Here is a 14,560-nt window from a genome sequence, read left to right as displayed (position 1 = left end):
GACATTTAACCTCCTAGAGACACTTTCCAGGCAAACAAGAAGAAAGAAGGAGCCTCATTAATGACCCCTGGGCTATTAGTTAAGCATCCTCCTATTCTTGACACAGAATCCCACCTCCCAGCTGCAGCGACTGACCCCCCATGGCAACACAGCTATTCCTCCATCATTAACCAGCCTCATCTTTCCACTGTCCTCCCAACTAAAGCAAGTCAAGGAACCAATAGAGACATTCATTTTCTCTACTCCCAGTAAGGCAGTTCCCTGCTCCTAAAAATACTCCAGGAAATCGAATCAACATTTTGTAATTTGGCTGGTAACAGCAATTACTAATAATCAGCAGGAACACAATTTTCTTCGTTTTCTACTCCAGCTGTAATGTAATTTCAATAGCAAACTTCATTTTGCACGCAAACATGATCAGCAATGTGAGAAAACCACGGAGATGAACCGGCTTATCAAATACCCAGCTTGAGGAATAAACAGACATCTATCAAATAGCAAGCAACTGTCACTCATGCAGCCCGTTGGAAGGATAATGTTAACATTGTTCCTACGCTTCCCTGTCAAATGGAAGAAATGGGAGCTCCCCTCCTTTAGCTTAGGGGCAGCAGCTCTTGAAACTGCAGCCCTGATGCTTGGGCATGTCAGAGGCTGGAGGCAGCATCCTCCCTGCCCAACCTCCCACAACCTGCCGATTTACTGTGTGGAGAACAGAAGGCAGGGCACGGTGAAGAGCACACTCAGAACTCGAGGGGCTGTACCAAAGGCAAGGCAGCAAGGCAAGCAAACTACTTGTTTCATAGTGAAAAGCACTTTTGCACAAGGAAGCCCGGCTCCAAAATCGGTTTTCAGAGACTGAGAGTGCTCTTGCAGACAAAAAAAAACACCCAAGGAGGATTTTCTTTCTCCAACATGATAAATTTGCAGTAGTTGTCTACGCTTTCCAAATCAATATGTGAGTGCCAATTTCATGCAAGGATTTAACTTGGGAGGGTGACCAACTCCTTGCTTTTCCTTTCAGCCAAGAACAGCAGATGCTACATCGCTCTGTGCGAGTGTTGGTCCCTCACGGGTACTGACGGCTGGATTGAGCCAGCTTGGGAAAAGAAAAATACCACTGAACAGTGGGAACCCTTTGCCACACTCAGGTGCTGCTCAGCCAGACCCCACTTGCCAGCAGCACTGTGGCACGATATCTAGAAATGCATCTCATGTATTTTCTACCCATCCAGTTGAGAAGACATCCCCTACCAAGGCTCAGGGCAAGCTGCAGGTTCCCTACAATCCCCAGGCAAAAATGGACAGCCATCCAATCTCTCATTTCAAGGCAGTCAGAAGAAATGTACACACACTAAGCCCCACATCCTTTAGTCTACACATCAGCCATCTGCATCCTTTCAAAAGCCAGATGAAAAACGATCAGCTCAGGCAATTCTGTGACTTGTGTCAGAACAGAGGCAGGTGAGCCACCAAGTCCTGGCATCTACAAACAGCCCACCCAGAACCATCGCCTGGAGCTCAGTAATCAGACCCACAAAGCATAAAGCAGCACCACCCTGCTTCCTTTGGATAGGTCGGGCTGGTAACAGCCTGTGCCTTTTACTCCCAGCACTACCATGTATTTTATGTCAATCCCAAGCTGTCTGAAGCCGAGGAGTTTTACATCTGGTGCTTTGGTACCAACGTGCTCTGGAGCCATCGCTGCCTTCCAGGGGATAGCTTGGCTGGGTGGCAAAGCACGCACCACTCACATGGGCAAGACTTGCCCTACCTGCTGCCAGAGGGCTTTATAATTAACCAGACTGTTATTGTTTAAGCACTTGCAGTAAGACTTCTCATTTGAAATCAGATTCTCTTTTCATCTGGACAGAAATTTTTCTCTCTAGAGGAACAGGAGTCACACCAGAACATGACTCGGTTTTATTTCCAAACAGCCTAAACTACTCCAGCTTTTGAAGACAACTTCCTCCTGGAAAGAGAGAACCCACCTGTGGGCTGTGTCCTTTGTGCTGGTGCCCAGGGCCATCACTAGCTGCTGACAAGGGGGTCTCACCAGTGCCCCGCAGGACACCCCCACCCTCCAATCCCAAATGCCGCCAGTGCCAGGCACTTGTCAGGGTGCTCACAGACATCTCAGACCCCAGCAGAGGGAAGGGCAGTCAGAGAGGATGCTGAGGAAGAGGACGGCAAAGGCAGGTGGAGGGGCTGCTAAAGAATTTGTCACCCTAATTTGGTTGCTCAGGGCAGCCTGCACCAGGTTCATTCTCAGCGTGAGCAGTCAGGTGCCACATTTAGTGCCAGCTTTGATGCAACATGAAGCTAAAGCCCTCCACTGCCATATTTTCCCCCTGCTGCTCCTGCAGCCGAGATGCAGAGTGCAGTGCTGCCTGTGGATCCAGCCCCTTGCCCTTGCTGCCTTGCTCAGGTTGTGTACAGACAGACGTTCAGCCACATCAGACTGCTTTGATCAGAGCACAGGTAAAGCGTCTGCTGCAGCAGCTCCAGGGCTTGGGCTGAATTCCACCCCAAAGACAGGGGGGCTTGTTTCTGTTAAGTTCTGGAGTGATCACCGCACCAGGAGATATTTTGGAGGGGAGGCAAAGCAGACATAGTCCAAGTACAGGGGATACAGAGAGATCACAATGAGACAAGACCACAGATCACTCCAGTTGGTTGCACCTAAACCAGCTGAAAAGGACGATGCTTACAGAGAGTCACCCTGTTGCCTTCTACAGCTCAGCAAAGCTTTTAGAGTGGAAAAGCTGAGGAGCCATTTAAATGCTCTTATGGGTAGAACTAAGCAACATCTCAGATACTGTAAAGATCAGGTTGCACTAAAAAAAATGGCCTGGAAGAATGACCAAGACAAAAGGAGTCATAACTGCCACCACAGTGGGACACAAACCAAGCAGAAACGGAGGTTCTGCAAAGTCCTGTGAAGTTTTGCAAGGCAGGTTGTGCTCGTGCAGCCTCCAGGGTGCTGACCTCTCCAGAGCAGCACTGCCCCTGCACACCAACGCTGCGATCCCGAGGCTCCGTGAAACAGGGGGGCATCAGCACAGGGAACTTACTTCGTGTTGTCTGAGTCAATGGTATGAAAGAGCTTCTCAAGTTCCTCTTCATTGAGGGTCCCGTCGGAAAAAAAGGCCTGGAACTCTTCCAGGGACAGCTTCCCATCATCTGCAAACAGCAACACAGCCGTCATTAGGGACCAGGCAAAGCGAGGGGCACAGCCACTGACAATCAGTTGTTACGTTCAGACGCAAAGATTCAGATCAAAAGTTATCTCTGAGTGCTCCTGCAGAACTGGTCCCATAACCAATGCTCAGCTCACTGGCCACAGGGTTGGACCTGGCAGCATCAGAGCCAAGTGAAGCTTCATTAGCAACTAGTAACCAAAACACCCACGAATTTCATCCTAAAACTGAATTACCCTCAAGAAATTATGGAGCCACATCTTTGTCAACACAGCACATCTCCCAGCTCCAGGCAGAAATGCAAAACAGCAGCAAACATGACAAGACACACATCTTGCTTCAGCTGCCTTACTGCTGAAACACACCAGGACTGCGTCACCTCCACATTGTGCCTTCACCTCCACAGGGACCTGATGATGCACAGAACCCATCTGCCCGGCCGTGTGGGATTCAGCTTGCTGGGTGCCCGTTGGCAAACCTACCGTCATGTGAAGGAGTCACAGGGCAGAGATTTCAGAGTCTTCTCCCAGGCACCTCGTGAGGAACTCGCTGTGATTTCAGCAGCAAGCTCCACGCTCATCCCTGAAGGTTTATTTTGCCGTGGGCTCTGGCCAGAAGGGTGCAGGAGTTTCAGCAGCCTCCCCTCCAGCTGTATGAAGGGGAGATGGACAGTGCCTGGGGAAAACCTCTCTGGTCCCAAGTTGGAGATCGAAAATTAAAATCCAGATTTTAAAATCTGGCCATACACTTTGCTTATTAATTTATATATCTGCCCCAGTGTTAATTTAATACTGGGCTTATTGCAGCCTACTTACATCACCAGGAAAGAAAAAAAAAAACCAAATCCAAGTACAAAGGGATCCAAGGAGGACTCTTTCCCAACTTTTTCTGATAAGGTGACAAAGGCTCATGCCTAACTGTTAAATCCAGAGCCCTTCTCTGTGTGCTGTGGACAGGTTCAGCACATCTTCAAAGCCACAGCTGGAAATGAGAAGGTCTGGAGAATGTTCCTATGAAGAGATTCAGCAATAAATTGATGGGAGAGAGATAAAAGAAACTTTAGGGGAAAAAAATCCAACCCAACACTTCAATTTACCTCGAGCTTCTTGTCCAAGGGACTGACACTGCTCTGGTGTGCAGCAGTGCCTGGGGATGGGGGTGGGCAGGTGGGGAATAACTACCCCTGGCCACGTGCTATTTAAAGTCTCTCCATTCATATCCACAGAAGATTCACAGCCTGGGAGTGCTGCCTACTTTGCAGCAGGAGGATGCATCATTTCTTATTTAATCAAACCAATTATAAACCCCGTTGCTTCTCTTTCAGGAAATGATTCTAGAGGACAAAATTAGCTAACTTACTCTACGTATACACATCGATATTTCTTCCCCAAACCAAATAAGTCTGCTGCTCCTGAAACATACCTGCATTGCCAAATGCTAACCCAGCTTCCCTTGCCTGACACAGACAAATTCAGACCGGGGATAAATTGAGTCCGAGATACTTATTTAATTGGCAATTACGAAAGGAACGCGGGAGGAGAACAAAATCTATAACCACATTGGGTGAAAAGGGCATCATTTTCAGAGCACCACAATGGCTATAGAGAGGGCCCAGCTGCCTGTATTGTTTCCTGGCGTTCCCTCCCCAAAACGTGACCCCTTTGTGCAGGCGGGATGCGGGATGCCAGTGCGCTGCTCAGAGGATGGGTCCTAGGTTTGCTGTCTGTTTCCAGTTACAGGGAACTGAAGCAGGGGGAAAATACTTCCCCAAGTACCAATTCCTTGAAGCATCTAACCAGTGTCACCAGGAGGTTAAACCAGCAGTGATGCTCTTTAGCTCAAGCAGATAAAGGCAGAGCAAGAGCCCCAGCCACACCATCTGTCTCCACCTCTGCACAACGCACAATTTCTCCTGTTTACGCAGTATCCTAGCCAAGATCAAGGTTTGGTTTCTTCTGATCCTGGCTAGTGTTGTCTTCAAGCATCAAGATCAAAAGGACAACAGCATTTCTATCCCATGAAGGGCTAAACAGTTCTGGATACACAGCACGCTTCTCCTGTAAACCTTAAATCATTGCTTGCTCACCTCAAAATCGCCCTTCCACACAGAAGGCAGGCAGGATGAAATTCCCAGGGAAGTCACATAAATCAACTTACTGGGAAAGAGAAACTCTAAAATGAAGTGATTGCTTTTTTTCAGGAGAGTACTTCAATCTGAATTTACAGCTTGCTTGCCTCTGAAAGGCACAAGGAAAAAAAAATCCTATTCTTTCATGTAGTTTACAACTTTTTCATTTGACTCGTGTTGGGTTTTGTTTTGTGGGGTGTTTTTCAGGTTTTTTTCCTAGCAGTGCATCCCAGGATGCTTTTTTGGTGCAGCCTCTGACATGCCAGTGATTAAAATCCAAACCAAAACACCGCTCTGATTCCTATCTCACAGCCCCTGGAGTTGCAGGTGAGAAGAGAGAGGCAGGTACCAACGTGTGCCAAAGTTTTGTTGGCACTTAACAGCCACATCACCAAAGATGTTGTTTGGAGACCCAACAGAACCCGTTGGCCAATAAAAGTACAAATTTTACTCATTAACAGTGCACGAGACTTTCATCCCCCAGTGTGCTGGTCAGCTTAAGGCTGCTCAGTGTTTATACAAGCTGGAATAAGTGTTCTGCAAACACACAGAGCAAAAGCCATCCAGAGTAACAAGATAATACGTGAGCTGCCTATCTGCAATGATGGAACAGCCGGAAAGCCGCAGGTTGCTGGAGCCCAGCAGGTGAGGAAGTCTTCAGGGAACTCAGGTGATAAGAGCAAGCAGACCAGGCTGGGATCTGGCAGTTAAAATTAAACACTGACAGAAAATCCTGGGCAAAGAGGATTGGCCCCAACATTACTGACACCAGGGCCATCCGCCAGCGGGTGCTGTGATAAGAGCCGATGGAGATGCTGTGCTCCAGGAGCAGCCTTATCAGGAAAGACACAGGGAAGCAATCTTTTTCTCAGATTGGAAGCGTCTACACTCTCCAAAGAATGGATAAGGCTTCCAGAAACCTGCCTTTTTGCTGAAGCAAAAAGGCCCTGCAGGAGCTCATCTGGGGACACTTCAGCCCTACTTCTGGTAGGAAGGAAGGTAGAAAAATGGAGATTACACGCCATATCTCTCCAAACAAAATAAAGCTTCCATCACTTTTGAGATCTATAGGAGTCTTGGGGACTTTTTCATCTGACAGACAACATTAAAGGCAGGCAACCTACTTTCACCTACTTTCTCACCCCCACACCCACCCCCCTTCAAACCCAGTACTTGAAGTTGACACCTAAACTGTCAGGAAGGACAAATGCCCCCAACTAGAAACCACGTACACTGGTTCAGCTGAGACAGCAGCGATTCTGCAATCCTTTCCTCCTGTGAGTGTAATTTTTACTTTAACCCAGCTTCTCAAAATCATTTGGCTACAGACAAAGGCCGAAGCAAACTACTGGCCAGACTTGTCAAAGTTAAAACTAAGTGAAGAGAGAAGGATACAATGGAGAATGTCAGAAAGCCCCAACCGGGATTTTATTATCACCCCATTCGCTGTTGTGAAAATCCAGACCCTCATGAGGGGTCAAGAGGCAACTTTTGCGCTTTCTAGCTCACACTGTCTCATCCACTAGCACAGATCTGGGGGAAAAAAAAAAAAAATCAGATTACTATCATAAATTGTCTAAAATACAGGCAAACCAATGGCTGAGGGTTTGGAAATCCACTCAGCAATACGAACTCCTTCGAGCAGCTACAAAACAAGGTCGCTGTTCTGAGCCCGAGTTCCTAAATCCTGTTTCAATTACATCACGTTGAGGCTGCTCGTGTATTTTCTGGCTATATTGCAAATATATTTCATTACTTATTTCTATTACTCTACGAGCTCTCAAATGCTTTGAGCCCCACTCGGTGTGCGAGCGCCAGCAGAGCTGGGGGTAAGGAAATTGGATTTTATTCTGGCTTAGGAATTAAAAATGATGACTGCATTTTTTTTTTGCTTCTTTCCTGGGAGCAAGCGTGTGGATATATGGGCCAGGGAGAACACAGACTGGCTTCTGCCCTGGTCCCTTCACCCAGCCCCCTCAGAAGTTAGTGGGAGCAGCTTTATTCATTTAAATAAAGCTGGAGGCAGACTTGTGTTTTCAGCTGTGGGTTGTTAGGAAAAATTACTTCTGGGTCGACAGACACAATCTGTGATGGGTCTGAAAGCTGCCGCTCAGACATGAAACATGAGACCTCAAAATATCCCTTTTAACAGAGGTTTTAGGTTGCAAAACCTCTTTTGAAAGCTGGATGTTCAAATTGTTCAGCCATCTGGACCCATTTCAGGGTTTCTGCAGCAGGACTGCACCGATGGGGATGCCCTGGGCAGGCAGTCTGTCCGTCGCCCATCACCCCGTTCCCCTGTACCATGTCTCTGCAACAGAGATACTCAGAGGTACTGGGAACTGCACCCTGAGAATCAGCTGCAAGGGGAAGTCACAATGAAGTGGATAGTCTCCTAAACCTGGAGAAAGCCATTTCACCTGCCATTTTCAGAAGAATTCAGTGTGAGGGCTTTTTAGACTATTTATTTTTACCTAGATACTGTCCTGATGAGGGTCTTGATGCCCTCCAACATCTTAATCTGTGACCCTGGAGAGGCTGCTGGAGGATCCCAAGTCAGGCTTGCTCCTTCTTTCTGTGCCAGGCTAACCTTTTAACTTCCATTAAACAAGGGGAAAAAGTGACTTCCATCTCCAAAATGACCACATTGGTCAGTATAAGAATGACTCAAAGCCTGGTTCTTGTCTCAGATGATGAGTATGCACGTACCAAGTGGACAATGGCTGCAAATCCTCCCTGTAGGACTCATCCTAGAGAAAAGCAGGGACTGAATTCAGAGACTTGCCACTTCATTCTCAGCACAAACCTGGGCATCCAGCAACGTCTATTAACATGCCAGAAAGTTCCCCAAGCTGCTTCAGCTTTTATCATCAAATCAGCCCTTTTGTCATCCTAGAATTAGAAGTAATTTTGAAATTATTTTTAATAGCAGCTATAGATGGATATCAGATGCTGGCCAGGAGGCAGAGACGCATGCAGGAGCGACACAGCACATTTTCCCTCACTGTCTTTTGTGAAGACTATTTTTTTTTCTCCACTTTCACAGATAATCCTCACCCTGCTCTAAAGAGCTAATTTAAAGGGGCTTTTTTTCTGCAGTCACCCAATATATTGGCTTCAGATGTTTTATCAAAGCTATTTAGGAATGTCTTCCAAAGAAATTCCTACTCCTTTACAAATTAAATGCTGGGATCAGACTTCCCTAGGGTGCAAATAGCCTGGGCCAGGCTCAATGTGATTGCTGCTTAATAGAGTTGGTAACAAAATTTACCCAAACATTTAGGAGAGGATTCAGACTGAGATGCCAGCAGCCCACGAAACTTTCTGAATCTACCATTTCCCTACAGCAAACAGGAGGTAACCTGTTTCAGTTTCCCTCTCAGCAATTAAATTTCTTTCAATTTAGAAAGAAAATGAATGCCAACAGCTGATTTCAGTACATTTGCTTCACACCTGTAGCGGTACAAGCAAAGACTGAGTCATGGGCTAAATACCACAGATAGACTATAGAATCACAGAATGTGCTAGGTTGGAAGGGACCCTTAAAGGCCATCTAGTCCCTCCCCTGCAGTGAGCAGGGACATCTTCACTAGATCAGGTCACTCAGAGCCCCATCAAGCCTGATCTGGAATATCTCCAGGGATGGGGCCTCCACCACCTCTCTGGGCAACCTGTTCAGTGATCCACCACCCTCAGAGTGAAGAACTTTATCCTAATATCCAACCTAAATCTCCCCTTTTGGAGTTTAAAACCATCACCCCTTGTCCTATAGCTCCCTGCCCTCAAGAACAGCTCTTCCCAATAGGCACCTTTCAGGGACTGGAAGGCTGCTTTAAGGTCGCCATGAAGCCTTCTCTTCTCCAGGCTGAACAACCCCAACCCTCTCAGCCTGTCTTTAAATCACTCTAAAGAAATTGGGGACCTACTTTCCCTACCTTTTCTTTACTCTCCCCCACCAGGACATCTCCATTCCCAAGCCATTGCCACCAGCAACAGGCCCAACTTAGCTCCAGACGTACAGCTGCCACTGTCTCCAAGTCATTTTTCATCTCAGCAGCCCTCAGTCTGCCTCCTTCACACAGGGCACCATTAAATGGCTGACCAACTTTGACCTAACCACAGCTTTTTAGCATCTTTGATTTATTTGCCCATTCAAAGAGCTTCCCTTCAAGTCACATGAGCCACTAGCACAAAGCAGCAGATCCCTGTGCAGAGCTTGCAGCCTCCTGACCCAAACAGCCCAAGTCTCTACCCCAAAGGCTTGGACTCTCCATATGTTCAAATACCCACCTTCCCTTCTCCATCATTACTCAGCCCCATTTTTCCCTGTTGCTGCAAACATTGTCCTTCTCCACTGATGTGCCTTCAGCATCTTCCCTCCTTACGCTTCCCACCTTCTTTCCTTGTTCCAGCTCTTGGACGTAACGTGCAATGATGTCATAGCTACAGTTGTACAAAATGAGAATTTCTGTTCAAGAGAAGATCATATGGAGAGAGGTGGCTGGAACATCATCAGCCTTTGATCCCTACCATTTGATCCCCAAAATTTCTGTTTATGAGCCAAACAGGCTGTCAAAAAACCCTTCTCCAGTCACACTCCCAAAAAGTTACATTCCAAAGACACCAACAAGCTCTCCACCCCTGCTCAACGCACAGGAGCTACTGACAGCCTCCCTAAACATTTGACCTAATGGGGAGATAAAACACAAAGGCAGCACAGGCTTTGTGCTCTAGCCATCCCAAAGCTGGAAATCTTGACTTCAAAACTTCCTCCTTCCATTAAGGCAAAATTCTCCCATGGGGACTTTGCAGAAAGAGAGCAGAACCTGCCTCCTACAGTACCCTAAAAACAACTATCCTCAAGGTAAGTGCTACAAGCCACGACAAATACACTAAAACGAATAGTGGGAGCAAATCCGGTCTCTAGATACAGGCATTAAAGACCTGAACAGTGTAGCAGCTGTTTTGTATGCAACTGATAGTTCATTTCTGTGCATAAGCAAACCATGGTTCTGTGGGTACTTCCCTTCAAGGTTAAGTGTTTCTTTGTATGTGCAAGGGAGGAGGGCTGGGAACCACAGGGAGATATTTAAACCCGCTACTGAGCTCTGGCACCCTCACAGCAGAGGAGTGTGTTTATCTGGGAGGTTGGTTGTTGGGTTTTTTCCACCATTCCCACGCACACTGAAAGCTGCATGTGGTTTCAGGCTGTTGTAAGGCCCTCACTCCTGTCATGCCACAGTCCTCCCCCAGGCTCATCACACCGGATACTCTGAAAGGCGTAAAGCTCAGGGGGTGATGGGCAGAGACAAAGAAACCATGGCAGGACTCACCGTGCCTTCACGTCTCGAGTTTACATTTAAGCAAAGCTCTCCTCGTGCACATCTCTGCAAAGGACCCAAATCCATGGCAGGCAAATGCTCCAAGCTGTAACTTAAAGAGGTGCCTGTAAAGGCTGCTTCCACCCTTCACCCACACCCACATCATGAAAGGAAGCTTTTCTGGCTAATCATCTCATCCGGTATCGAACCACTGCCTTGCATGCAATCTGTGTGCTATAGATGTTGAACTGAGGAATTAAATTAAATTTTAAAAATTGATTGAATGTCTCTGGGTAGCTGTAAATAGAGGAGATGTATGGCCCAAGCTGCTGAGAGGTGTGTGCCTTGCTGCTGACAAAGAGCACGCAAGCCCTGCATCTATCATACCCTCCGGGACGTGCCAGGTCCAGCCTCCCTAGAAAGCAGCAGCAGATGCTTTGCCAAAGACCTGGGCAAACTGGAAAGACAGAAGGATGAAAATGTTAGATAGAAGGTTCCTCATCTTAAATAAAGTTAAATGACTCGGGGAAGCGTCATCGCTTACTGACAGCAACTCCTCCCACAGTCCTAAAGCAAGGGAGGGGACAGGACTGTATAGACTGTGCTGGCAGCAGAGCCCAGCCTGTGGGACCACAGACCTGCGGTGACCTTGCCCTGTAAGTGTGTATGTAGTCATTTTTCCAAGACTACAATATTGTCCAAATTTGGGTGTTATTTCACTGGAAGGACAAGAAGGGAAGATCTTGGTATCATACTGACCTCCTTTGCCAAACTGATGTCCCCCCTTCTGACTGGGGGCATCAGAAAATGGATTTAGAAAGGCAGCGTACGTGATTTTGTGCCATGCCCCAGCCAAAATATTCAGGAGCTATCAGCCCCAGGCAGCCAGCCAGTATGAGAGATGGCAAACTTCAGCTTTACACCTTTACTTCACCATCCAAAGAAAGCCAACTTGGGATGACAGAGCAGGATGCTTCAACCAACCCAAAGCAGAGGCCAGTGCTACCAACTTCAACTCACTCTGGCTCTGCAATGGCCTAATCAATCCAGATGTCTTAGAAAGCTCAAACCCAGGCACAAAGCAGCCCTGACCCCCTTGTTCCTCATTAAGCAGCCTGTTCTCACTTGCTTTTTTCCTCCTTAAGGTGCAGATGAATATTTCAGAGGGCCAGAGTAGGGTTTATGCTGTTTTCAGCTCATTACACCCAGCTTCACAAAAAGAAAAAGAAAAAATAAGAGGCAAGTGGGAAAATGTATGAAAATGCATGATGTGAAGAGGACCTCCCAGGGGTTCAGGCTGCTCTTGGTGGGGCTAGTGGCACCACGTTCAAGGTGGATGGTTGGGATTGCAGAACTGGTGCTGCAGGGATGGCCGTGTCGTGGTGCTGGCCTCTCCCAAGGACAACCCTGGGTAAGAGCTGGGGCCACCATCTCAGCTGCCATCCTTCCCAGGGAAGCAGAGTGCTCAGCTTAAACTGCAACGAACGTGACTGTAACATCTCATTGGGTCTCCTGATCTACAACAGCAGATGTTGTGTTTCAGCCTAAACAAAGGATTCAGTATAAAATCAGAGCAGTGGCTGCGCCGGGTCCAATGGGACAGAGGAGTGAGTGTCCCTGTGTTGGGAACAAGACACTGAGCCACGGGCAAGTCTCACATCTCAGCTGGTTTCTGGCACAGGCAGCAGTTACACCATGACTTTGTTTCCCCCTTGCAGACTAAGCGTTTTCCATGCCTAGCAAAGCACAGCAGATGAACAGCACTGCTCTAAATGACCTTTCACTGCCAGGAATAGGAGGACAGCAGCAGCAGCAGCGTGGCCGCTTTGCTGCCGTGGCCACCAGAGTTTGTTGACTATTGATTAATTAGCAGCAAATTAGGGCAGATAATCATGCTACAAAATCATCCTCCTGCAGCCCCGTGAAACAGTATCCAGACTGCATTGGCAGCATCCACAGTTTGCCATTCAGCTAACAAGCTGTGTGGAGATGAAGACAGCAAATTAAACTAACTGGAAAAGCAGATATCTCATTTGCATTCTCAGAAGGCAGAAAAAGTTACCTTGGCCCTGTTAGCATTTGCAGCATGTAGGACATTCAGGTCCTTGGGCCAGGATTGACAAGAAGTTATTTGAAAAGTGAATCAGAACTCAGATAATTGATAACATGTTTTTCTTATCTCCACTCCTGGGCTATGAAGTTCAAGTCAAGCCTACAACACTGGTCTCTTGCAACATGCACATCTTTGTTTCTTGAAACTTAATGGTTTCTAAATTCCTGTTGAAGAAGTTTCAGGCTGCAAACCAACGTGCCACCCGCATTCGACAGTCCCTCTCTGAGAAACTCCCTTTACTGACAGTCAAACCTCCTCCATAAACTTCTTTTTTGGGAGAACCTTCACTTCAGGACTCGGTGCACATGAAAGCCAGAGCAGTGCCTCCCCATGGGATGCTCCTGCAGGTCCCCAGTGCTGCCCATCCCAGCTCTCCGCAGGTTGCATGGGCAGAACAGCCAAGCAAAGCCTCACTGAATCCAGCACAGTCTCCCTAAATTTCACACTCCCACTCAATAAGCTTCTATATTTCTCATTTATTTGCACAGAAAAAAACCCCACAAGCCCTATGCTCAGCATCTCCAGCTGTTTGTCCAGGGCAGGATGGGTGTCTCAGCCCTGTCAGAGGTATTTAACATCTCTAAAGCAAACACCACAGATCTTTTCCACACTCCCTCTTTCATCTGTTCACTTCAGCAAAGCAACTGAGCAGCACAGAAGCAGAGCAGTCCTGGAGGGAAGGTGAATCTGCACTAAAATGACTGCAAAGAAAAAAAAAGAACACCCCTAAATATGCTTTTCTGCTCTGGTGAGTGAAAAGGAGTGTGTCTTTAATCACACACACACACTTCTGCAAGGCACCTGTAACAAAGCCCCAGCACTGGCGTATTCTCCTGTTTGTGTTTTTCTGCAGTTGTTCCTGTCAAAAGTAGGTTGGGAAAAAAAAAAGCACACGGCTCTTGACAGGCCTTTCAGGGAGGGTAAAGATGTTCTTCTGTGTTTTCCACAACGCCCTGCACTGCAGAGAAGAGAGAACGGAGTATGAAGGACAAAAATATAAACTTCAAGAAATGATGAGTAAAAGGAGAGCAGGAGCCACAGCACATGCAGAACCTCCCCGGCCCACGCCAAACCAGCGCCCGCGGGACAAGTAGGTCACGGCACAGCGCTGCAAGGGCTAAGGCAGAGCATCCCTGAAGCACCAACTGGAGCTGCTCCGCTCCAGATGTAACTGCAAGAGCAGCCAGAGCACATCTGTATCCGCATGAAAGGCAGGGGGAAGGTTGTTTTCCTACTGACCCACAGCTCTTGTTTCAAAGCACACTCCCCCCCCCCCGCCAACCTTCCCTGTCTCAGCATCTCCCAATCGACTCCTTTCTGCCCCCAGCATCCCAGCCACTGGCTCCGGGGCTCAGAGCTTCAGCCCGGCCAACTTTAATTTGGCTACACAAAAATGAGGAAGAAAAGGGTATTTGAAGGACTGAGCCATTAGGAAACATCTGCAAGTGTTTTGTTGGGATTTTTTTTTTCCCCCAGGGGGAAAATGGGGTCACCTGGCTTTTCTTCTTAGAGAAAGCATTCAAAGGAACATCTGAAAATCCCAACCCAAAGCGTTCCAGTTTGATCCTAACATCTCTCCCTGAACATTGACGGCTGCTTCGCGATTTTTATTTTACTCTTTCACAGCAAACCTGAATAAGTTTCCACCGAGTTCCTGAGACAGCATGAAAAGAAGAGAAAACCCTCCTGCTACAGTTTTTTGTTGGAAACTGAGAACCTTGAATGCATAAAACGACAAGGGTGACCAGTGCATGGGGGACTGGTTCCTACCACAGCGCTGGGAAGGGTCCCCCCACTCCCT

At 47.5% G+C, this 14,560-nt stretch overlaps 1 protein-coding gene across 1 annotated transcript in view; it reads right to left on the bottom strand.

Moving 5' to 3' along the window:
- NECAB2 (N-terminal EF-hand calcium binding protein 2) overlaps positions 1-14,560 on the bottom strand; it is a gene marked incomplete at both ends in the record, with an annotated part of 74,006 nt that overhangs the window by 33,548 nt on the left and 25,898 nt on the right. Inside the window, one exon of the mRNA XM_084270256.1 lies at positions 3,072-3,180. Coding sequence (XP_084126382.1) covers positions 3,072-3,180 — 109 coding nt within the window. The remainder of the gene's footprint in view (positions 1-3,071; positions 3,181-14,560) is intronic.

Source organism: Gallinula chloropus (assembly GCF_964237585.1).
Source record: "Gallinula chloropus genome assembly, chromosome: 13".
In the NCBI taxonomy this organism is placed as follows: Eukaryota; Metazoa; Chordata; class Aves; order Gruiformes; family Rallidae; genus Gallinula; species Gallinula chloropus.
Note: the sequence above shows the minus strand (reverse complement) of the source record. Positions and strands in the feature narration are given on the sequence as shown.